The sequence below is a fragment of the Fulmarus glacialis genome, unplaced genomic scaffold, assembly GCF_000690835.1.
Source record: "Fulmarus glacialis isolate BGI_N327 unplaced genomic scaffold, ASM69083v1 scaffold7952, whole genome shotgun sequence".
Taxonomy (NCBI): Eukaryota; Metazoa; Chordata; class Aves; order Procellariiformes; family Procellariidae; genus Fulmarus; species Fulmarus glacialis.
The window spans coordinates 8,430-34,575 of record NW_009199737.1 but is presented as its reverse complement, the minus strand read 5'-3'; the positions used below and the strand labels follow the sequence as shown (position 1 = coordinate 34,575).

At 35.2% G+C, this 26,146-nt stretch overlaps 1 protein-coding gene across 1 annotated transcript; it reads left to right on the top strand.

Annotated features, from left to right (window-relative positions):
* Positions 1 to 358: 358 nt before the first annotated feature.
* LOC104073534 (15 kDa selenoprotein) lies at positions 359 to 24,876 on the top strand (the record flags this gene model as incomplete). Its single annotated transcript, XM_009573347.1, is given in 4 exon segments — positions 359 to 526; positions 12,887 to 12,950; positions 21,354 to 21,403; positions 23,871 to 24,876. Coding segments are annotated over 4 exon segments (414 nt in total), but the record flags the coding sequence as incomplete, so codon positions are not given.
* Between the last annotated feature and the right edge of the window lie 1,270 nt (positions 24,877 to 26,146).

The window sequence follows — 26,146 nt, the reverse complement described above, 5'->3', positions numbered from 1 at the left end:
AGCAGGCTTTAGAGAGCTGTAGCAATATGCATTTCAGCTGATTCATTATGTTTGGTTGTTTTCTTAATTTGGAGCTAGCAATAGGAAAACAGTAGAGTTGTCAGAAGTGTATATAAATGAATTTTGGCAGGTCTGATACCTTGAAATATACATACGATGGGTGTCTAAAATTCACTATTAGTTTAAGACCGTTCTTCAAAATAAGGTGCTGTTTTGCACTTATGGGCAAACCATTAGGTGTTACTGTAAAATGGTCACAAGAGATTTAGTTGTTCTTCCTGATCATTAAAGCATTTAAAATCTTCCTTTTTCAAACAACTAACTTAATACTAAAGTATAACATTGTACTGATTTTCAGATAAATGTATATGGAACACAGTTGTCATCCGAAGCTTGCAGAGAGCTGGGCTTCTCCAGTAACTTGCTATGCAGTTCTTGCAACCTTCTTGGACAGTTCAATCTGAATCAATTGGATCCGTTCTGCAGGCAGTGCTGCCAAGAAGAAGCTCAGTTGGAAACTAGAAAGGTGGGTTTTGGTCCGAATCCTTTGTGGAATAACTTAACACATTATGTTATGTTTATGAAACTTTTCATTTTAAAAATATGTGAGAATCTGGATTATAATCTCGAGGAAAGTGCAATGTTTCTTGATAGTCCAATATAGGTAGGGTCTAGATTTGCAGGCTTGCCATTCTGCTCTAAAATAACATCCCTGTAGGAGCAGAGGAACCTTTGGTTCTGGGATGGCCCTTGTCTAGTGTGAAGTGACTAATGGGAGCTATGTCCAGCTTCTTTAAATTGAAAGATGTATGTGGCATTTGAAGAGGGCAAAAAAAGAGGGTAAGACGACTGGTGTTCTTGATCGCAGCTATTGCTTGGTCATTGACCTATTGTGTAATGTCCAGGATAGTTCAGTTCAGTCCCTAGGAACAAAAGGCTGGTGCAGCCATTGGGTCAACTCTTGAAGTGGCACAAACCTGACAAGCAGGGCTGCTCAACTCCATTCTGCAGCAGTGAGAACAGCTAGAAATATTGGGAATGATCTTGCTCAGAGCCCATGCTGTGCTTCAATCAGTTAGGCTAAGGCAAAACCTTTCCTTCATCTGTAGTAAATGAGTATTTATCTTGCTTAAGGTACATCAGCAAGGAAGAATTTTTACAGAACTCTTGAAAAGAATATATGCTTTCAAATATGTTGTAATTTAAGAGTACTCTAGAATACATTGAAAACCAATCAATTATCAGGAAAGTAGAGATTTCAAGGAGAAGAAGAGATGCTGAAATTATTTTTAATGTCTAAGAGATAGCTAAATAACTGACAACATGAAATTAATGAGGAAATCTAGCAGGTTTCTCCTGTCAATTAAATTCAGCATAATATTAAAAAAAAAAAGTCTGCCTATAATTTTTAACAAAATCATTGATTACAGTGTTAGGTACAATATATTAAACATCAAGAAGCAAGTGTTTGAGATTTGCAGAGAATTAATAATTGGTAGTTCCTTAATATTGAGAGACTATTAAGGTAAGACTGTAAATTGTGCTGTTTCATATATTGACAAGAGAATGCTTGCAGTAGTATTTCTGTAGAATCCTTACGTGACTTGATATCTAAGACTTTTTCTTTGCTAGATATATGAATCCTATAAAGGAAAGTTTGTCTCTGGAAAATGCTCCACTTCTTATATATGTATTACATATCTATACCTATACATACACAAAAGCTGAAAAGTTTCAGCATAAAATCTAATGAAATGCACTAAAAGGGAATGGAAAAATCGGAAAGGGTCTCCACCTGTGCTGTGGTTGTGTACCACAACCAGTAACAGTTGTGGTGGCAGCAGCAAGGCTTCCTGTCCTCACATAAGGAGCGGATGCTTTTATTTGTTCAGGTAATATTCTTGCAGTTTTGCATCAGTGTGCATAAGATACAGCACAAGAACTTGTGAAGCAGGATGATTTCTGTTGTCATTTGTTGGGAAAATAAACTAGCGGAGTTACGCTGCATTTCTGTCAATGTGACTTCTGGGGGAAAAAAAAATCTCTATCAATTTATCAGTAATTTACTCAAGGATGTAACTTAGTTTGTATTGTAAACATTGCATTAACAAAAGTTGGCTCAAACAACAGAATTTAAATCAATAGATATTTTTCTGATTATCCTGAATCAGACCTAGATTTCATCGTGTGGATAATCACACTTTTTGCATAAGGCTAATCAAATGCCATTTTGTGGTCAGGGCTTTACACTGTAAATATTTTTAGTCTCAAAACTTTTTCTATTTTAGTCATGCTGATTGTAGTAGAACAAATAGCATAGGGCTGGATGGGGTCTCAAGGGGTCTCATTTGTTTGACAAATCCCTTCACAGTGAACCAGAATTTGTTGTATATTCATAGGAACCAAGAGATTGTATAGTAAGTTGTTGGTTTTTTAATCTATTTGTATTGGTTTACCCAGTTTCATTTTCTGCTTGTGCTTTCTAGTAAATACGAACAATTTGCTGCTATAGCACAATTCAATGTACATATTGATTATTATTTTATCTTTTCTTACTTCTGTGACATTTTTGAAGAAATTTAATACAAATGATACTTGAGATTTGGAGCTAGCATTTTAAGTATCGGCTTGAATTATAGGAGTGATTATGACTCTATTTTCATGCATTTTCATATCTGGGTTTGAATGCAGGCTTTCTGTACTGTGTGTATGAATGGAAGTACTGTATTGTTCTAACATTATGGTTATATGGTTGAGTGCTAAATTACAGCATTGTTTCTAATATTCTTTTGAATGCTGTTTCAGAAGGTGAACGTTTCTTGTACTGTTACCACTGCTTGGAAATGTGTATTTCGGATTTGCTGATTGTTTTTTTTAATTATTTTTTTAACCTTGTACTGAGTAACTTCCCTTGAAGACTAGCCAGTGGAAAATTGGTGTTGGGAGAAATGACCACGGATATTATCTTAACAGATTGTATTCAGAATCATCACATTTTGGACTGACTTGTGTTTTAACGTGGTGCTGGTTGTAATAGGTGTCTGTAATTGAGCTTAAGATTTTACTCTTACATAAAAATTAACAATCTAATTGATAGTAGCTTCTTGCTAATGTAGTGTTTTCATGATATACGTGCAGAATAGAAAATCTGAATGCTGCCTTTTGCTATATTTTTTTCCCTTTCCCTAGGTTTTTTTTAGGTTACCATAGAAATCTTCTTTCTAATGAAAATTTGATAGTCGAGAGTGAATGGATGTTGATAGTCTTAAAAATTGGTTGTTTGTTTTCTTTTTTTCCTACCCTCTTGCTTGAAGAATTTTTTAATCTTACTCTAAAAACCTGCATCTAAATGTAGGATGTCTGACTTGCTGATTAGCAACCTTATATGTTGCTGAGTTCCAGAGCAAGTGGTGCTCTGGGTTTTGCTAATGCTGTGACTACATGCTTGAACATCTTCAAAGTACATGGATCTTTTTTTTTCTGAACGATTATTCCAGTACATGACCTAGCTTGTTCATTATGTCAGCAGGTATTTGTTCCTGTCATGTGACACAGCATGTTGGTAGTCTGTGCTACAGACAGAGTTGCAAACTTCAGGATTTTAAGTTAATTCTCCTTGTAAGTATGTGGCAAGTGTTAGAAATAGAGAAAGCGAGAGTTAGTTTATTGCATGACTTGCGCCTGAGTTTTAAATGAGAATTTAAAATTAAAGGTAGGGAATAGGATATGTATCTGAGAATTTTTATGTATCATTGCTGCTTTTCAAAATGATCTGTGAAATATGCCCAGTCCTAAAATACTTTGTGCTACATAGCATCAGTGCAGCCTTAAATGAGATGTTTACAGATTTCAACTGTTTCATTTCCTTGAAAGATGTTTATTAATCCTGGTCTTGTTATTGGTCCAGTATTCTGTGAATTGACATTGCGGAAAATAGCTGTGAGGTGCTCTTGTTACCCAGTATTTGTCTTGCTCTTAACTTCTGCTGACACCTGTCCGGTGAAATATTTTGGTTACTTCGTAATTGTACTGTGGGTAAAATGAAAAAATTATTTCGGTTATTTTCTCCTCTTCTAGAGTTTTTGTATTCACTTTCAGACTAATTCAGAAGCTAGCTTCAACAGTATTGCTTTAGACAGCTGCAAGTCTTAAGCCTCAGTCTGTCAGATGCAGAGTACTGCTGGTGTGTAAAACGTAGAAGGATGAAATGGAGGTGAAGCTAACTGTGCGTGAAATTGTAGTAGCAGGAGAGATTGTCCATATTTTGCAGTAGCTGAAAATAGCCGCACTCCATCTGCAGCTTTACTTATGCTGTGTGATCATTTCAGGCATAGCTATAAGCATATTCCATTAATTGTATATTACAATCTTAGATTTATCTCAACAATATATGCATGTCAAAATCCAAATTGATTTTAAGAATCAACTCTGTGGTGAACTTTGCAATACATTAAATTTCACAGTTGCACTGTGCGGGATTGCTACAACCCTTAAAAGTCATCAATATTTCTAAATGGAGCTTTGAAATATATTTTGCTCACTAAGAAGTGTTGAACTTCAGCATTTAAAATTTCTGTTGTCAAGTATTTGTCATGTTGTAACTTTATGGTGTTTGGTGAATTAGATAACGTGACATCAGGTGTAAGCAAAAGTTTGCCAGGAAATTTGAGACATGAAAATGGATGGTTTAGATGGCAAGTTGTCATGGGTAACATCACATGTGTCTATCATACACTATTTCTAAATAGTTTATGATTCTATTGTAAAACAAGTAAACATAATTATACAGAAGTCTATATGCATACTTTTAAAGTTACATAGAGATGGGTAATAACTGCTCCACTGTACAAATTTAAGCAAAAACATCTAAAATCCTGAGATTTTTAGCAAATAACTGTGCACGTATTCAGGATTGTCAAAATATGATAAGCTGTCAAAGCATGGTTTAATAGTTTATTGGAATATCTGGCCTCTGCATTGCTAAGGTAACGAGAAACTTAAGATTATTTTTCACCAAACTTGTACTAGATGTAACAATATAAATAACTAAAATATTTCAGAAACTCGAAATGGATTATTGTGCTGTAAGAGGGGAAGTTTCCAACCTGACGTTCTTCCCGCACCAGTAAATATAAAAGTTTCCTTTTGTTTTGACATGAAAGTATTGTGAAATATTAACCTGAAATAAATGTGGGCAGCTTAAACTTTGGCTATAACTTTAAAAAAAAAAAACAACTTAAAGCCCATCTTGCTTTACATTCAGATCCCCATTCTACATCCTATCTGAACCTAAAATGATTTTCAGTATTTGATTGCTGCTTGAAAGTTAACACAAGTCTATGGACATAACCCCATTAGCTGTGGACAAACAGAATGGATGAGATTTAGAAAATAGTGGTATTTAGTGACCTTTCAGTATTGTGTTTTCTCAACATTTTGAAAAATGCTGAAAAAAAGAGAACCAACGGGAGGAAAATCCTAAGAATGCATATTAAAACACTCTGGAAAATGGGGAGAAAAGTCAAAGCACAGCAGAGGAACCTTTCCTAGAGTTTTATAACAGATTTCCACTGGCCAGTCGAGTCAGCATGTCTTCGTTGCAGTTAAATTGATCAAAACGTGGCAGCTGGATATGTTGCAGAGGTGTTCCCTAGTTGTTACATTGTAACGGGTGCTGTACTTAACCGGGTACTTTGACATGTCTGCGGGAACGTCCTACCCTGTTTCTACCGCAAGGAGCTGAGATTCTTTTCCTTGCAAGTCCTCAGTACTTGAAATTGTGGGAAGTCATTTTAAGAGATGAATGATTCAGCCTGTTTGAACACTGCAAAACCACAGAAGTTCTAGTCTGTTGAAAGTGAAGCCTGGGCTCTGACCCCTTCTTCCACATCAGCCACCCGTTCTGCATAGTATCACACAATTTATGAGAGGTTTTTGTGGGTGAAAAATACAGAGGTGAGGGATGATATACAAAAGAAGAGTGAATTGTACCTATTTAGCCCATGTAATAAGTAGCTGCTAATGTTCAGCTTGGTCTGTTCTGAAGAAAAGATGACTCTCAATTTCACTGAAAGGTAAAAAATATGCCTATACAAATTCAGTTTTCTGTAGTCTACCTTATCTGTCACTCACGACAAAATTGTCACTCAGGTCTTTAAACATTATAGGGTAGGAGATGAGCACGTATACAGAAACTGTTCCTCAGAACGGGTTATTTTAATCCTAATGCATAATACTTATATTCTCCATATGATGTAGTTTGACCATAACTTAAAACCAATTCTTTGGGTGAGGTTACTGTTAGATCTCTCCTGGAAATGAAATAAATATTTAGTGTAATATTAGTAATAAACATGTCCACTGTAATTCTGACTGTGTGCCACTTTTAATAAAAAAATCAAATTGAAAGCTCTCTTAAAACTCCACCTCTTTACATGTGCAGACCTTTCAAATGTGCTGTATGAATTACACGGAGGAATAAGGTGACATTCTTGTTCAGATTTACTTTTTAAAACTAAAAATAGTTTACAAAACTCATGGTAATTACTGAAACTAGAATAACTTGAAATGCTTTTAATGCTTTAGGGTACTCTTGTGTGACCCAATTTAGTTTCATTTTTCAGGGTTTTGTTGTTCTTTTCTTTTCATTTCACTAATTGAAGTGCTACACTCGAAAGTTACTGTTGGCTGCCTTCTTGTTCTGCCAGAGGCTCTTAATGTGAATAGTTCCAATGAAGCAGTCTCATCTGTTCGTTTTTAACTCGATGGGTAAAAATAGAGAACTACTTAGACTTCATTGACATCTTGGTGCTGTAACATAAGTGTAAAACATATCAATACTTGCATAAATGAATTAGAATTTTAGTTTACTTGTAGCTGTTTCTCAAAAACCCCAGCTTTTTCTGTCTTTTGATGTGTTCTATAAAATCCTTTGTCTGCTTTGTAAAAATCAAATTGTGCTTTTACATAGCTGTACTCCTTATTTCCAACATGCTACCTAAAAATGGTTCACGTTCATTGTTTTTACCAAGTGTGACTTTTAAAAATAGCATAATTCAATGGCAGCATATTTTATTTAACACTCAAGTAAATAATCAGAAGTCTGTAATTAAGGCTAATATGTCAAATGATCTCAAAAGTTTGCTTTTAACAAAAAGTGTCTACAGTTCACTTCTATGGGGAATATTGATAGGGAAGTTGGGGAATTGAGAGGATTGTTTTCTCTCTCTAATTGAAAAAGTCTCTTATCAGAGTACCGTCGCTTCAGAATATCATGCACAGTCATTCCTTGTACTAAAAATGTGCTAAGTGGATGTCCTTCTCAAGAACTTTACCATGTACACTTTTTTTCTTCTGAACGTGATGTTATCAGCAATGAAAATTAATGTTGACAAACAGTAGTCCTAGATAAGGAAGGTGCAGCTAGCTAAGACAGAAATTTCCCATCTTTTGTTTGGATCAGATTCACCGAAGGTTCATCTCTGTCAGATAAACTAAGATAAAGGTGCAGCTGCCTAAGACAGAAATTTCCCATCTTTTGTTTGGATCAGATTCACCAAAGGTTCATCTCTGTCAGATAAACTAAGATAAAATACATTATATGTCTGTAGTAGGGCAAGCCTTACCTATGGAAGACCTCTTTCTAGTCTTATCAGTGAAAAAGAAAAAGTTAGGGAAATTATAAATGTGAATTTGCTAAATGTGAGTTAAAGTTGTTGATGTGCATCTGTGCTGGTGAATGGAGTAGGTTTAGCTACTTCAGAGAGCAAAGTTAACAAAAAATTGTCTGCCAGGAGGGGAGCTTTTTGGTGGTTGTGGATTTAAAGGGCAAAAATGTTTACATAATACTGCAAGGAGGAGATTGTTTAACACCAAAAAAAAAAAACCACTTAAATGGATCACACATTTTCTGTATGCTGAAGATTGTAATAGTAATGCACAACTATGTTATGTACATACAGAATAAAAAAGTTGAATCTCCTACTCAAATCAGTACCCAAAGTTCTGAAGATCCCCAAGGATCCAACCTTTCTTAGTAAATTATTTCAGTGCTTAAACACCCTCATTGTGACTTCCCTCCCCACCACCCCTTATATTCAGTTGGAATTTCCTTCCCTGCAAATCAATGAGAGCTTAGATTCTGCTTCAGCTTTGTTCAGAGGAATTTGCCTGTAATACATAGCACTAATCACAGGAATAGCACTAATTCAGATAACTGTTTTTTGACTGTTTGACTCTCTGTTTCCAAACTCTTATTTAGAGTCACTTATCTCCCTTTACAGGATAATGAGTTTTGAATGGGAGCAGTTTCTTTATTGCTAAATTTACTGATGACATCAGTTCTGAATGATGTGTGTGTGTAGCAGTGACTTTATTGGCTTCTGCATTACAGAACAGTAATTCATAATGTTCCTGGCAGTGAGGCTTTCTGACTGATCTCTGCTAACCCACAGATTCTTGCTCATTTTCTGTCTCCAGGGAAGGGGAAGACTAGAGTGATTTTGAAAACTTGTAACTGTCCATACAAATACTCTGCATTCTCTCCCCCATGGAAGAGAAGATATTTTGTAGTTTATATCTCAGTGTGTATTCCTTTATTTTAACTAATCTAGTTTTCTAGTAAAAGTAACAAATGAATTGTTAGTTATAGGCATTTAGGAAAGAGCAGAAGAAACGTGCACGAAAATCTCTTCTTTGTGATTTCATTCTCAGAAGAACAAATATCAATTATTAACTTGTTGGTTTGCTTCCTGGGTGGGACACACTAAAAATTAATTTGCATGCCTTTCAAAAAAGAGCTCATGCACTCTATTTTAAAACAATACCAGTTTGCACATACCAAGCAACTTTGGCCAATAAGAATAATAATAGCTGTATTTTTCCTGACTTTTCTTTGAAGTAAAACAATAGTATGAGTTGATAGGAGATGAGGCGGTTTCTTTGGCGGATCTGCTTATATAGTAATATGAAATCAAAATTACAGTGAATTTCATAAAAACAAAAATTGTTTGCATTGGAAAGAGATTAGTTGTTGGTAAATATTTAGTGGAAGATTGTCTTGTACCTGAGGCAAGTGAAAATTCCAGAGTTTTAGCAGTAATCATAAGTTGTGTTTTACTGCTTGTTCTCAGAGCTTAACTTTATTTTTTTTTAAACTGTTTGATATTAGAAGAGGAAAATGTGCAGATATTGGAGACAATCCAGATATCATAAGATAGCTATTTACCATTATGTGGCTTTATCTTAACAGCCTGTTTCATTGTATGTTTTAAGACATGATGGTACTACAATTTTTTTTCAGCTGATTGCAAACAGCTGTACAAATCCAGTTTGAGTGACACTTTGTAACCTGTGCAGGGTCAGGCTTAGTCAGTAGTCAGAAGAAACCAGTGTGCAAAGTATAGGTGCTATAGAAGTAAAATTAGGGCTAATTTATTTTACAAAACTTTTTTTGTCTCCTTTGGTCTAACACCATTTAATTATGATCAAGGAGCAATCTCTCTTAAGTACCATTTTTTCAGTTTGGTTTGATCTGAATTCCTGTTTGGTTGTAAACACTAACAGTTACATAGCAGCTTCATAGCAGGACTGTAATTTTTCTTCTGGAGTTTTTACCATGAGTAATTGTGATAACAATACTGTATATATTTATAAATGAAGCACCGCTGGAATTTTGTTTTGCAGAAATTACTTCAATTCCCTTCCTAATAGCAGGTGAAATGTTTTCTTTCACCTACGTTAAGGTTCCTTGGTTTTAATTGTTGGAACAATTATTTTCACAATACATATTTTTATCTAACACTATTCTTATGTAAATGGTGGTTTATTCTGTTATAATTACCACTTTCCTTCATCATTAAAGCAGACATGACTGATAGCGTGGTTTTCCTCCTCGCAGTTGTGAAGAGCCATCTTCATTACATAAGTGTGAACTATTACAAGACATTCAGGTGCTTCCAAAAAGCTTTTGAATGAAATTTAACTCAAGTTGATGCTTTGTAAAAGATGAGGGAAAAGTTCAGATTTTGTCACAACAGCCTTAGAAAGGATACTATTAGAATGTTTTTTAAAAAGTTAAGTTATTTTTATAGATGCAGACATGAGTCAGCCTGGAAATCGTAACAGCACTTGTTTTGGATGTTAAAATGGACACTAGTAATAGATTATAGAGTCTTTATTTCATTGCTTGTAGTACTGAACTCACTTTCATGAGCACTAGAACAAGTGAAGCATTATTTTAAAATGAACTAACTTATGAGTTAAGCATTGTGTAATGAACTGACTCGTCATGTTTGTATGCCTCCATACTGACTGATACGTGTCATTCTTAGCATTTACTGTGTTCAAGTATTACTATCTTCTCTGGACATGATGGGATGGTATCAGCGGTAGATATTAACAAGTATGCTTTTGTTGTGGGCTAAGTGATGCAAATAAACCTGTGTTTCTTGCAAGAGACACCTTTGTTTAGAGTTATAAATGAAGCCAATTGATTTTTCTTTTTTTTCTTGTCTAGCGATCTAGAGAGCAACTGTTTGTCTCAGCATGAATCTGAACTTTTTTGTACCAGCACAGTTGGGCTTCAATTACAGCAGAGTTACAAGCTCAAAATACAGACATCGACGACTGAGCTGTTTTCTTTGTTAAACTTTACTTCTATCAGATATTGGCTAAGAGTTACAAACAAGATGTCTTACGTATTTTAGATTCCTACAGTGATCTTGTTCCATAGAAATCCGTGTTTGAAAAGAAGAAATAAACTGTAAGAATTATTTGCAGTAATGAGAATTGAGAAATGCTCATTTTACTGTTGTCGTAAATTTGGGTATACTTAGTTCTTTATACACATATATAAAATAGTTAACTAGATAGAAAAAGGCTATTTATTCCTTTGTCTACTTCTTTATGCTAACTTCTTGACAGAAAAATGCAGATAACTGTCAGTATCAGAGGACCAGTATAAATGTTCAGTGTATTAGTGAGTGTGCAAACTAATATCTAAATCTAGGATTGCTGATAGAATTGTTGTTGAACGTTTTTTAAAGAATAATGAGTAGAGACAAGGTAAGTGAAGTTTATAATCTCATTATTCCATGTTTCGTCCATCTTTGTAATTATTTCATGGTTTAAGTCCAGAGGAACTTTAATTATGCAAGCTAGTAGCTGAGCTGTTTATCAGTGCCTTTTTTAATTATAATCTTTATTTGGGCGGTGAAAAAAAGCTTTAAAAAGATCTGGTATTTTTGATCTCTAGAGTGTTGTTTTATAGCAGTTCTGGGTTTTAACAGTCAAATCTTAGTTTTTATCTTAAATGTAATGTCTAGTTGAAAATGTAAATGTAGTTAAGCAAATTTCTGAAATGTTGGTCTGAGCAGATAATGCAATGTAACATTTTTAGTTCTGTTTCCTGTGGAAGTAATGTTACTGATTAGTTCACGTCAGGAAAGAAGTTGTAATTTCCCTGCAAATGATTAGAGTCTTTCTTATGTTCTAATTCATAGTATTTAGGCAAATACTGAGTTGGACCTGAATTCAGAAGATGCATATTCTGAAATGAAAATGTATTCCTGGCTGTCCAGAATGCCTACGTAGATAGGTGACAAAGTGTTAATAAAATTGTCTTTGAGATTTCTCTTGTACCATGTGTGGTTTGCTTTTATGACTTGTCACTCCTTTTTGAGAGGGGTTAGTACTCATTAAATTTTATAGTGAAAGCTTATTTTTAATTACATGTATTCCCAGTTCATATTTTAAGTGAAAAGTGAATTTACTTTATTTCAGTAAGGTTATATTTTAGCATGTTATATTTTAGCATGTCCTGACTTGCACATTTGTTATGAAAACACTGTGTAAAAGAAAATGAAAGCAGAGCTCTTAATTGTTTATAGAAGGTAATGAGCTGAATTAAAAATTTTTAACTGAAACTTATTCTGTCAGTTTCTCTGTAAACAGTGGGGTTTCAGGGTTGGAAGGATGTGATTTTTGTATACAGTATTGACAACTATGTTCTAAAGATTAAAATGCCTAACTTTACAATATGAAGTTCTATTTTAATAGCCAGAAAAATCTGTTGTTAATTATATTTAAGCTTCAGCAAACTATAGAATCAATTGCATGTTGCCAAAAAAACCCAAAAAAGTTTAAAAACGTGACAGTACACAAGATCAATAGGAGTTTTTACTTAGGTACTACATAGAATTGAAATGAACTTATACTTTGCTTTAAGAACAATGAATCTGAGTATCTTGCATAGCTGACAGAAGTGATTGACATCTAAGTGCAAGCATTAAAGTTAGCCCAGCCTGTATATATTACTTCAGGTAAGGCCAATGAACGTGATCTATCATCTTTCTGCAATCACAATTATCTACAAAAAACTACTAATAGTTAGCCCAAATGAGAAGTCTAAAGTCACTGCCTTATCTTTATTATAAACAGTATTTCACTGTCCAAGTTAGGTTTAAAAAGGAAACTAAAATTTCACTTAATGAGACTTTCTTAGCATCTTTGGGGAGGAAGAAATAAAGTTTTCCTGTTACTAATCCATAATTCCCATTGTAACATGTCCAATTGCTTTTATTTTTTTTTTTAAATGAAGCTTTGCTTCCAGCAACAGTATATCTCAAATGATCTTCTTTTTCCTGTTTTTACATTTTTAATATAATGAATGGAAATTATCATGTATCTTGAGTGAACAGTTAGTTGTTGCATAAATTGGAGTCAGGTCTGGAATTGTGATTCTGTTTAGGATCTTTGTCTGCAGTTACTATCAACACAATAGCGTATTGTCTCCTCAAAGAAAAATAGTTCAACAGATAATACACCATAAGTAAACTAGTAATTTAGATTTTTTGATGTCATTAACAGCTTCTCTTTATTATTACAGCTTTATGCAGGAGCTGTCCTAGAGGTATGTGGATGAAAATTGGGAAGGTTCCCTCAAGTCCAGGGTAAGTAAAGCCACTACTGTTCTTTCAAATATGAAGTACTGTCACAGTTGAATGACAAAATGTGCTTTTAAGTACTACTACAAGTAGTCATAAATTTCATATAATATATCAGGAAAGTTGCATTGACCTGAAACTCATGGAACTGGTCACCAATAATTGATAGATGAAATTATGTTGTGTGCTTATGGAACTACTTTCTTTTCACAGATCCTGCAGTGTAATTGTTTTGTCAGTGGGTAATGACAGTCAACTAAAGTGAATGGAATACAGTAGAGTAAAAGGAAAATCAGTACCATCAGTGTATGGTGGGAAGAAGCTGCAGGAAAAACATCTGTGAGAAATTTCAAATTGGAATTTTCTTATAAATGGGGTGAAGAGCTTAGATGATAGCAGTACTTTCATTTCCCCCCGCCCCGTAATGAAGATCCTAATACTGTACTTTGGACATAGCTGGACATAGAGAAGAAAGACTAATCTAGCTTTAGACATCAAATTGCACAAACAGCACATCTCCATCTACCATGGCCAGTATTAATACCTCCCTGTTTGAAGGCTGACTGACAAACAAGTTAAAAAAATGTTTAAAATGCCAAAACAAGAATTGTTTAAATGACTTGTCCTACTACAGAGGCATGAGGAAATTAACTCTGTTAGCACAGGAGTCCATATTATCTCCATGACCATTCAAATTTAGCAAACAAAAACATTCCCAACTGTTGTTGCCCATTCACTTAGCTTCTTTATGGTTGTGAATTTGTAAGTTAAGTGCTCTTTTGAGCTATAGGTTTGAAGGAAAAGGTCAACCTGTTAGCCTGACTCCAGCCTGTATTATGTCCTCAGTTATCTTCATGTGTAGGTCCTAAAAGGGAATGGTTCTCAATTTCTGCTGTGTGCACACCATAAAACATGTTCCAAAAGCTTACAGTTTGAAAGGAAATTTGAAAATTTTCAAGATTTTTTTTTTTCTCCTCTTTCAATCCTTGATTATCTAAACCTGCTCAAAGATTTACGTTCCATTAATCATATAGTTTGCTTTTTAAAATGACTGCATAAATTTCAGTGGTTTTTCAGTAGGTTCTCCATTTTGACTACCAGTTCTTCTTTGGTATAGTAAGAAGAAAAAAAGGACTGACTAGTGCACTTAACGATCTCTTTTGCCTTTTCATCACCAATTTCTGCAGTTCTGCAATCTAAATTTATCTTGACCAAATTTAATGCTAGGGTATTAGAACAGGTTGAAAGAAGAGATAAATTTTAAGAGCATACTTAAAAATTTTAAAAAGCAGTAGAATATATTCTTCTAGCTGGTGTTTGTCCTCACATTAGTATTAATCTCAGAATATTTTTACTTAGATTTTACCCTTTTAAATTCAGTATTTAATGTCTCCATCTTAAGACATTAACATTCAAGAAGTGTTTTTATTTCAACTTTTCACTTGGATGTTTGCTACTGAAGTTAGGTTGCCTGAAGGTCATGCTGCTGCTTTTGAAGCATTGTCTTTGTAGGCTTCATTGAACTGTGTAGCCTGTCATTGACAGTGTCTCATTGGAAATAACTCTGATTCCTTTCCCATAGCTTCTGTTAGGATTTTGTTGGGGTTTTCTTTTTTGCAGGATATGCACAAAATGGCACCACTAATTTCAGGACTGTGTATTTATTAGAATTACTTGGATTAGTATATGTTACTTCTGTATCTGACCAGGAAGTCTTCACCTTTAAGTACCGGTGTAAATTGTTTTGTCGCTTGGCTTGCTCCCACAGACTTGATTTGTCATGGACTACTTCTGGATTATATTTCATTTCACCAAAGGATTAACAGTATTTTTTTATAATGAGATTCACATCTTAAAATAGTTAAGGATTAAAATCTGTTGAATTAACAAAGGTTTGTAAAAGTTACACAGTAAGGAAGTTACACAGTTGGAAAAACCTGTGCGTTGCTCGTGGTTACTAAATGCGATATTCTATTGTCCTTCTGTATCAAAATTTCTATCAAAATTACTGGTGTTATAATTTTTAGCTACAAATAGTTTCTGAATACACCTGTGTGCCTGAAATGTGAGAATCATTACATATGGAATATATTTATAGATACTGGGAAAGCAAAGAAGTGACAAGTGATGAAAACAATCTAGTCCCTGGCAAGATTATCTCAATCTTAAACTGGATGTTATTGTTTATAATATCATAACAAACTACTAAATGCTTTTGTGAATATGGCCAAGGATGTCCGTTATGTTTTCCAAATACAGCTTCTTGTGATAAGTCAGGTAACAGACCACATTTCTGTAAGTCTCTTTAATAAGTTCAGTACTGGAATATTTTTCCTGCTATGTTTCCCTTAAAAATAAATTGCTCCATTATAAATGCTGTACTGTAAAATTAATTCCTGTATTACCTATATTTTGAAATTGTTCTGTATAAAACTGTTCTTAAATATTTATCATTTAAAAGCACTCCATCAAAGTAGAACATTGAAAACATAAGTGACAAGATTCATAGATGAAGCAATATCTTATTATACCAGGTAACACAGAAAATGTGACAGGTTTTGGCTGACATCCATAAAACTAAGGCTCTGAAATAGAATAATAAATTAGCTGGGTCAATGATTAATCTAGCATATTTGTTTTAAGTTGGCTCTTCAGTGGCAGCTGTGTTCTGTTCATGATGCGGTAGGAGATCAGTGTCTAGACTCCTACGTTCTTTCCAGTTTGTTTAACAAAAACTGAATTAGGCTGGGTTTTTTCATTAAACATTTCTTTCGTATTTCTCTGCATTCTTTTTGTCCATCAATAGAATAACTTTCACCTCTCCCTGTGTGACTCTCTTAGTTAAGAAATGGACATGCTCCCAGCAAATCTGTTACAGAAGCAAGGTCCTTAATCCTTGAACTCATGCAGTATGCAACTACATTAGATCCTCCAACTTCGAGTCAGTAAGCACTCTATTACATTGACCAAGTTCTGTAAGTGTGAGGGGGATTCTTTTAGCTACTAAAATGTAATTTTTTATGGGATTGTATTTTTAGGTAAGATCACTTATTTCCTGGTTATTTTACTCCAATTTTTAAATAGTAAATTCTTAAATGGTGAAAGAAAGTTAGAAAGTTACATTAACCTTAGATCTTGCATTGACAGAAATGTTAGTAAAACTCTTGCTAAGAAATGTAGCGTATTGTAGTGGGAGACATGTATCATTTCATCATAATATTTTGTAAACAGATGATACACAAACTAAAACAATACTTCTCTTCAGATTTAGAAATGTCTCTTGCCCTACTGCTTCTACAAAGTACCCTGTCATTGGTTCTTTGTGAAGTTTCTTCTTCAGGCTTGATTGGAGCTCTGTCTTGGATTTGCTTTTGAAAGCATGTGGTGCTTTGTGTAAAATCATGAACAGCTGCATTGTAACTTCATTAATAGACTACAAATAGTAGTTATTGATGTGCCATATGAATTCTTAAATTTAAATTCTTATCTCAAACTGAGGTCCCCAAAAGGTAAAGAGCTATAGCCATTAAAATGTAAATGAGTGCTTGATGTCTGCCGTAGTTCCGTCTTTTTGCTAGGCCCTTATGGTATCTTTTGAAGCAGACTCATGCGATCTTCAAAACTGCAGAGCATGTATTTGTCCCCAGAACAAATTATTAAAGACTCTGAGGAAAAAAATTAATGCTTTTGGTTTGCCTGTATTCCCAGTGATTTACACATTCACATTTTCAGCAAATATTGCTGGTTGTCTTAGCAATGCTTAGATATTTGTGATGTAATTAAATGTTGGGTTTTCCTGTCTCCATAAAATATCATTCTCCTACTCTTCCTTTTGTTTTGGTTCCTTTTCTCTTCCATAGGTTTAACACTTGGTAATTAGCAATGCCTCAATAAAACCATTGTTTTATTTGAGTTTACTTCAGATACAAAATGGTCAAGTCCGTGGTAGGGTCAAGTCCTTTTTGCCTTTTTTATGTACAAATCTGACATTCTGCACGAACTTGGTTTTTTAGTAAATTTTTTTTTTCACTTTTAAACTGCTTGTGTCTAATAACTCAGGGCCAAGTTAACCAAACTACCCTTTATTTCATTGGTTTATGCTAAGTAATATTACATTTGCTTTCTGTGTATTGAATTTAACTCAGAACATCTATTTATAGATAATCTTAGATGTACTTTAATCATCCTCTTGTGTGTTAGTGTTAGATCACTTCAGTTATTTCCTGTAACACATTTTGTATACATTTAGTCTTTCTTAGAGTTTTAAAAATCAGTTGTATATGCTGTATTGAGTTGCACGAAGTACCGTGCGCCTGTTTGATAAAATGTAAGCCTTTTGAAAGATAGTAATAACTCATGTGCTTCCTATTGCTAATTCAATGTGTGAAACATTTAAATGCATACAAAAAGACTTTAAATATTTATCAAAAAACAGATCATCCTTTATACTAATTTTGAAACATTACTCCTTACTCATGAATCATGATGGAAGCATTCCTTTCTGATGTTGCTTTCCAGCACTAACAATTCTTTGCCCTGATCACATAATGGGCTCTTTTGTTGTTATACTGAGGGACAGGAGGGGTAGTCACCTTCATCAAAAAAGTATGCTGCTGCTTTTCAGTGCACAATCAGCATTTTTGATGAGATTTATCTGTAATATAAAGCTGTGTATCTGTACACAGCATCAAGAGTTTAGAAGCAGCTAAAGGGTTCTGTTTACTAGAAAAATAGCATAGACTGAGAAGGGTATGTCCACTTTAAAAAGTTGAATGAATCCCCATGGGCATATGTAGTCTTCGTAACAGTAAGCAGTGGAATAAACCTGAACTAAAAGCACAGTTTTTTAAATAACGAAAGGATTAGAAGTTTGAACAAGTGGACTTTTCCATTACTGGCAGATACTTAATCACATTAGAGTCTTGCTAGAAGACTTGCTGTGGCTTACCAGGAGGAAAAATTGTGCAGTAAAAATTTATTGCTGATCTTGTGCTGAAGATTTGACTAGTTCTGACTGAACTGAAAAAAAAAAGATCTGAAACTGGTATAATAGAGACAGAGAGGTTTTTTTAATCTCCTGCAGGCCTTGCTGATTTGAGGCCATTATAATCCTTCTGATGCGTGTAGAGACAGACAAGGTTAAAAATGCTTGTCTGTGTGCATAGCTGTTTGAAAACTAGTGTGTGATTTTACTGCCATTGTATATTGGCTCTTATTCAAGTATTAAGAGGTAAGTTTAATTTTTTCTCAACATCATTTTGTATTTTTTCAGTTACAGATCAAGCAGGAGATCTTTGCTCCTAAAGCAGGAGTCTAAATAATGTGAATATTCCTGAATGTAGATATCCTTGGTAGTCTGGATCATGCTCTTGATATATAACAGTAGGTGGTCAACTCTGTTCACAAAGAAGTTATGCCTAGCATACAGATACGCAACTCTGCATGGAGCGATGTGGCGTCATGTCCATTTTCGGTCAGGAAGTTTTCTTATGGTATATCCTACTGTACATCAGAGACAATAGTGCAGGTGTGTGCATGCATATACATAGACTTGCCATTTGGGCATGAGTGATTCTTAGATTCCTTAGTAATCTCCACTTAGGACTCTAGGCTTTAATTCCAACAGACTAGTTTTCCCAGACTTTTATCAAAACAAAGAGGTCTGTTATATCAAAACAAAGTGACACTATAACGATAGCAGTGAGTTTCTCCATTCTCCTGTATTCACAGGCAGAGGCTGCTATTAGGTCTTTAAAAGCACTGTTTAGTATTGCCTTTCTTTGCAAAACAGTTTCGTGCTGGGCAGGCTTTAAAATGCCCATACACACCTGATCCTTTTCTCTGACCTTTTAGTTGTGGTTGATTGCATGGCAATCAAGTCTGCTGTGTAGGCTCACCTCAGGGTTGCCTTCAAACAGAAGGCATATGCTTTGGTATTGCAAATGTTTTATAAGAGAGTAAGGTGAAGTGATTTTCCTAACATTATGTGAAAGGACAGTTGCAAAGCTGGCAGTGGAACAGCTCTGACTTCTAGTCTGGTGTTTAATTCACTGGAACGAAGTGTCAGGGCACCAAGCTCAGAGTTCATCTTGTGAAAGTCAAAGTGGAAAATGCCTTCCTCGCTCACCCATGGTTGGATTATATAAATACTTGTTTCTCTGCAGTGTGTAATTTCTAAAGCTGCTCCAGGGAGAGGAAAACGGGGAGATAGCTAGGATTTTAGTACTCAGCGTCAAACTATTAAATAGTGGTGTAAAGATGTGCAAGTAGCCTTCAGACATAGGATCATAGGAAGCAACAATCCTAACCCTATCAATTCCATTCAAAGGCTGTTTATTCAATTTAGGGCATGATTTTGTGGAAAGAATAAAAAAAGTGTTTGATGGGATAATCTGTATTTTCAATGCATGTCAGTATATTAGTTTCTCACTTCAGCTTCCAAAATTGAGAACGTATAAATTATTTGTACAGTGAGTGTTTTTCTTTGTTGCATTGCAAATTCAAGTAACTAATGCAGAAAGTCACTATGATCAGCATTAGAAATAAATATGCCATTAACAGAAACCAATTTTGTTCCAGCTGTCTGAAATTTCAGGAAGAATGTTCTGTAGTGCTTCAGCTTTCAGAAGATTTAGACATTTGACATTGATACAAGTGTGTAATAGCTACTTTTAAAGTGATATAATGTAATACTGCCTATAGAATACTTTCTTCTTTCCCCTAATTCTGTTCCCATTTTATGTGAGCTTGTTCAGTCCAATAGTGCAGCCAGAGAACAGCCACTCAAGTCTAAATGAGCTTTCATCTGTCGCTCAAGTAACAAACCCTCACACCTGTTACAAGCTTGAAGTGCTGTAACCTGAGTTAACCCCCAGAGGCCATTCTTTAATACAATGGAGTTCCACAGTTCAGATTTGCTTCTGAAACTTTATCCATTTTACTGTGCTCTTACAGTCTTTCTTTACGTTTTGCAATTAGTTACCCTCTGTACTGACTACTTCTTACAACTTCCTTTTCATATAAAGCCCTAGAGACTGATTTCGGCTTTAGATTTAAATTGAAAAAAATGTGGAAAAATTCCCCATGAAATAGTTCAACTTGTTGTGGACTTAACAAAGAATAAGAAATATCTTTGCCACTTTTTTGCATGTTACTGTTGATGACAGCCAAGACAACTAACAGGTCACAAGGACACGCGAAGCACTGAAGTTGAAAATAATATCTTTGTGAGTTTAAATCAGAATTGAACTGCATTATGTGAGCAAGTACTGGTTATTTAGTGCTATTTGAAATTGTTATACAAGTACAGCTTACAATATGACATTAGTGTATAGTTCTATAGAAAGAACGAAAACAAGCCTTATTTTCAACTTGTTTATACTGTGTAGCGGTTGGTGCAGCAGGCAGAGTGTATGATTTTGATCTGTACTGGGAGCACAGTGGAAGAGGGAAGAAAATAAATGCCGCTCTGTATATACATATTGAGAAAGTGTTAAGGTAACTGTCTTACAGTAATATAAAGATAGGTATAAAGATGCCAGGGGACATCTTTACAATTACTGAGGAAAGTACTACACTTTGTGAGGCAGTGTGAAACATTAGTCCTGAGGTTGCAGTCATCTCTATGCACCAGCAGGATGCACTGCAATTTGTGAGAGATTAATTGTTATCTAACCTTGAAAAAGCAGCTTTAACATGCAGCTAGTACCTTTGTAAGAGTCAATCTGTACTGCCTATCTCAGACCTGAACTTCTTTCCATGTTACATGACAGGCTATGGAGTCCATCTTAAAGCTGATTGCCTTTAGGAGTGTCAAGAGAAGAGGAGATACCAGCTTCTCTTCTTGTTTTCTGTTCTTGTTTTCTTGCTGGTTTTCGACATGTAATCTCAGATATCTCTGCAAGACAAGATTGTCCATCTTGTTTGCAAGAATAACATCTCTACCCACAGTTTCCTCTTTGCCCTTTCACCTACACCGCTGAAGGTTGTGTGGAGTGTGTTGATGGAATGCGTGTCGTATTTGGCCTCCCTCACAAAGCTTATCTTCAGCCAGATTTTGATCGCTCTAATGCTTTTCCTCACGTTTGCGTATCACAGCAGCATATGGGCCACTCTACTGAAGACTGTCAGTTGTACATGCAGATAAACTGATTTAGACAGTTGCATAGTGTTTGAGGAAAATCCAAGCAGATATGAAGCTTGTTTGGAATACTAGCAAATATTAGTATTCAGGCATAATAGGTTTAGTTTTATTAATTTTGTGAGGATATTAAGAATTTTAACATTAAAATACCTTCTAAAGCATCATTCCAAAAGAAATAATTTGGGGAATACTAGCTTGAATGTAAATTTATTTTATGCAAGTGGAGAAGAGTTTGATTATCTTTCTTTCTTTTCTCCAAACCATAGCTTTTGTCAGGAGCGATAAGCCAAAACTCTTCAGGGGACTGCAAATCAAGGTGAGTAGTAACATAACTTTTTTATCTGGGATGTTAGGAAGAATTAAGCTTGGTAGAGACAGTCCTTCTGTGGATTGTTCCTTATTTGCTGATCAAGTAATCGTTTACCAGAGGACATATATTTGCATTGCCAGTATAAATCTATACAAGTTCCTGCTGCTAATATTAATTGGGTTATTGCTCAGTAACTGGTACGAATTCTTTGTTGTTGTTGGGGTTTTGGGTTTTTTGGGTTGTTGTTTGTTTGTTTGTTTTTAATCCAAGAAAAAATATACTGGAACCCATAAGTAATAGCAGATGGCAAAAGAATGTGAGGAATGCTTGCATTCTGTCCTTATTCTGTGGATATCTTGGATTTACTCAAGCTTATTCTGCCATAGTTTCCTTTTCTCCTGTTCTGTTCTCCCCTCATTTTCTGATGGAGCTGCCGTTTCCAAACATTCAGTGATTCTTAGATTTTTCTCCTCCCTCTCAGAATTTCCTTGCTGTGTTCTATGATTCTGTTTTTCTTTATAGTCTTCAAACATCCAGCTTTATAGAAATGCATATACTGAATGGTGTTTCTTATGACTTGCATATATGCAAAGCTGCATAAGCTGCACTGCCTTAAGCTCAAACAATTCTTTGGTTTCAAGATCTAGTGTAAGACTTCACCTTCCTCTTAAAATCCTGTGTGAACTTCCAGCGTACTTCACAGATATACATCTTGATTCTCACATCTTGTGCTCCCGTCTCTATTCACCAAATGGCACCATCTGGAATCATAGCTATGCATGGCTGCAATAAGTGATTTGTCTTCTCAGCAGCAGATTCCATCTAAAACAGATTTCCTCTGTCTGTCTCATGCATTCATGTGACTTGTGTCCTCCAATTTCTTTCAAAACCTTTCTCTCCTTCTGCATGTCTGACTGTTTCATTTTTATTTTAAACTTTGTAGCTGTATTGAACATCAAAGCAGTCTAGACTACAATTGGTACAGAGCACTACCAGAAAAAATATAGTACAAATGGATCTAGTATTTATTTTACAAGACTTTTGGAAAATGGATTAGAGATGCCACTAGCTTCATTAAGTAAAACCAACTAGGTTAGCTCAGTAGGGTAAAGCAAAATACTCCTGGGGAAATCTTGCCATAAACTTAAATGGTTAGAGCCTTTTGATACTGTTAAAAGCTTTTATTTGCATTACATATTTTGTGACTTAGTGAGTCTTCAGAAGCATTAAAGTATTATGTTGCCAGCAAAGCTTAGCAGGCACAGATACAGCACAGCAGGAAAGAATGTGATTACATTAGAAATTGATAGTAGAACTTCGAGCTGTTAAAGTGACTGAAAATTTCTAAAATGGTAAAAAAGGCTATTGATTATATGAGAAATATCATTCAGCTGCTTGATTCAAAAAACTTCGGTAACTTAAAACAGTTGAAGTAGAATACCATCTTTCAAAGCTAGGCTTATGGCACTGCTCCCCTACATATGCATTAGCTTGTGTAGTGGGCCAAGGAGAAGAAGAAGTAGATGTTTCTCACACACACACACACACACATCTCTCCATTTGACTTGTTCCTCCACTTTCCTCTCTTTGACAATAAATGCAAGTCAGAAGCCTGAACTGAAGCTGTTTCCTACCTGTTTTACTTAAGGCAAGTAACTCCGTTCCGGATCTTAAGATAAATATTTACTGCTCTTAAATTAATGTGTTGTAATTTCCTGTGAAATGAGGCCTCTTTGTCTGTTACGTTTCCTTCTTTTCTCCCACTCTCATTCCTTAGGACTAGGCAAGAAAGCATCTAATCCAGAGCTGCAAACACTGGCCAACTGCTGCTGGTGAAGTGTGCAACCTACAGCATCTCTCTGTCTTTAAAGCTTCAGTATGGTGTCTCCCCTCTTACCAGTTCTTCCTTTGCATACACACATGCACACAAACTCTAGCTTTGAACATCTACTTCTCCTTTGAATCTGGACAGTAGGTGAAAAAATACTGGAGGAGAGAAGGTAGCAGCGTAGGAGAGAACAGGCTGAAAGACCGATCTCATAAACTTAATTTGATTTTTATAGTTCTGTCTTCTTCAAGAAAAGTAGAATACATTGTTGTTAAACACTCTGGTAATGGAATTAATAAAATCAGAACAAAATACATGGCACCGGAATACTTAGAGCATTGAGCGTTGTCAGAAACAACCAAGCTTGTCTGTTTTGTTTTTTAAGAATTCTAAGCTTTAAAAAGCCAAAGCTTAGGTTGATTTCTTAGCACAAATTGTATTGCCAAAGTTTGCCCAGAATACTCTGATTTAATTTAGTGCTCTGTTCTTAAGTATTCATACTTCACGGTGTAAGTCTTTGGACTTTTTACTATTCTTGCTTTGACATCTTTCTAACTGATTTATATCAATTAGGGGGTGAGAGGAGTGTTACTACAGAGAATGCATTTCCCAGCCCAAGGTAACTGACTTTTTTTATTTCTGCAGTATGTGCGTGGTTCTGACCCTGTACTAAAGCTGCTGGACGACAGTGGGAACATTGCAGAAGAACTGAGCATCCTCAAGTGGAATACAGATAGTGTGGAAGAATTTCTAAGTGAAAAATTAGAACGTCTATAAATCATTGCTTTCAGTCCCCTTTCCTTTTCATGTTTTGTCATGGTAATCTTCTCAGATGTAGTGTGCTACAATTGAAAAAACATTCCAGCTTCTATATTAATTTTAAAATATCTGTTGTGCTGTACTAAACATCTTGCAATTAGAAGGGGAAGCTTGAGCACACATATCTGACAAGTTGACAAACAGACTAGCTTGTCTTAATATATTTCAGCTCCTAATGCATTTATCACTAACAAAATGCTTTGTTTCAAAGTTAATTATGCAAATATTAGTTTGTTATAATTGGACCTGTTTTTACAAATGCTCTTAAAACTGAAGAGCTTCAAATAATTGAAATGATTACCATCCTTTTTATCTGCTGCTGTTGTTAAGAAAGTCAAAACCAAATGCAATGTACTATCTCCCAAAGAAACTTGACTGCTAATGCCCTCTTCTTTTTTGTATTTGAACTGTCCTTTTTATAGAAGCATTGTTTACAGTAAGTATTTAGTTCACAGGTTTTGAAGCTGATGGAGGAACTCATGCTCTGGTACTGTGAAACATTTAGTAAGTACACTGTAGTGAAGACTACATAGAAAACCTCTGAGGTGTATGGAAGTCAGATGTCACGTGTGCTTTACATTAAGTGTTTTACTTCAGAAAACATGAGAATATAAGTCTTGAAAAACCTTTCCTTCTAATTTTCACAAGTTTATTGGAAGTCTGTTTATCAAATGAATTTATAAACTGTTCTTTTAAAATGTATATTTTTCTTTCTCAGTTGAAATTTATGTGAACAGGGAATATAGACAGTATGTATGGTAATGAGTCAAATCCATTATGACTTGTCAGGTTTTTTCCACTTAGAGTGAATAAATATGGTAAGCAAGAACAATGTGTGGGTTTTTTTCTGAAGTCTAATTAGCAAATAAGTCTTCCCTTTAAGTACTTCATGTACACCCGTTTTTGGTTGGATGGGTGTTATGCAATGGCCTAAAATGGTACTCAGTTTTTCTCTTCATATATGATTTTATATCTCAAGAAATTTCTCTAAAACTTACAGATTTTATTCCTAGCTTGAGAAAAAATCATCAGCTTCCTAGCAGAACAATAAACTTGGGACTGAGACCACACTAAATTATCAGAAGTAATTCATTAAGGTGATTCTTTGGACATAGCCTTCTGAGTTTTTACTCCTGAAATATTCTTATAAACTCTTAGAAGGTGCATACAGGTAGGTCACATGATGTGATCCTCGTTGTTCTCTCTCTCACTCTTATTCTGTCTTTCACACCTATCCTTGTAAAACATGCTGCTCATCTCCTGGGTGACTCAGTGTGGGACAGATACAATAGCAGTCACTGCTGTCTTAGAGAAATATGAACTCTACACAAAAAGCACAAATCTTAGCAGCTTGTGCTGACTTATCAAACATGGATTTGTTCTTGGGACATGTGATGTATTAGTCAGCAGACGAGCTACAACCAAAACGTGGCATGACAACCCAGTATTTTGGTAGTAAAAACATGCTGCCATCCACTGGTCTTCTAATATGCTGACTATATCGCATAGTTCCCATTCCTATGTTTGCCAACAAGGGATTTCAGTTTCTTTGTTGATGATTTATTGTGCTGTTTTAGCAGAATATTTTAACCTCGTCCTTCTCCCCAGCCTTAGGTTCTTTTTACCACTCAATGGAGAAATTGTTTGCTTCGTTTGGTATTTACCAAATATTTCTCTCTGCTTCTCTCTCAGTATTTCCTTCCTCTTCCTCCTTAATATGATAGCCAGTGGGTTTCTGACCTTCAACCTCCCTTTTCTTTCCATGACTTCCTACTGCCAGCCTATCTACACAAACTTCCTCTTCCAAGGCCAGGCCCTTCACTCCTGCTCTTGCTTGTCTTTCACTGAAGCAAGGAACTCACTCCTGTACCAGGAGATAACCATCCCATAGTGGAGGAGGATAACAGGCCAAAGAATTTCTCCTCCAGCATAACTGGGTTTTATGACTGCAGTCCCATACTGTTTCTGCAGCCTCTGACCTTTCCCAGTACCGGTTCTCACTTATTTTCATCAAGGAAACTGGAAATTATCTTTTCTCCCAGTTTTCCTCCTAGGTTCCTGATTTGCTGATTCCTATTCCACATACTATCTATATTACAATG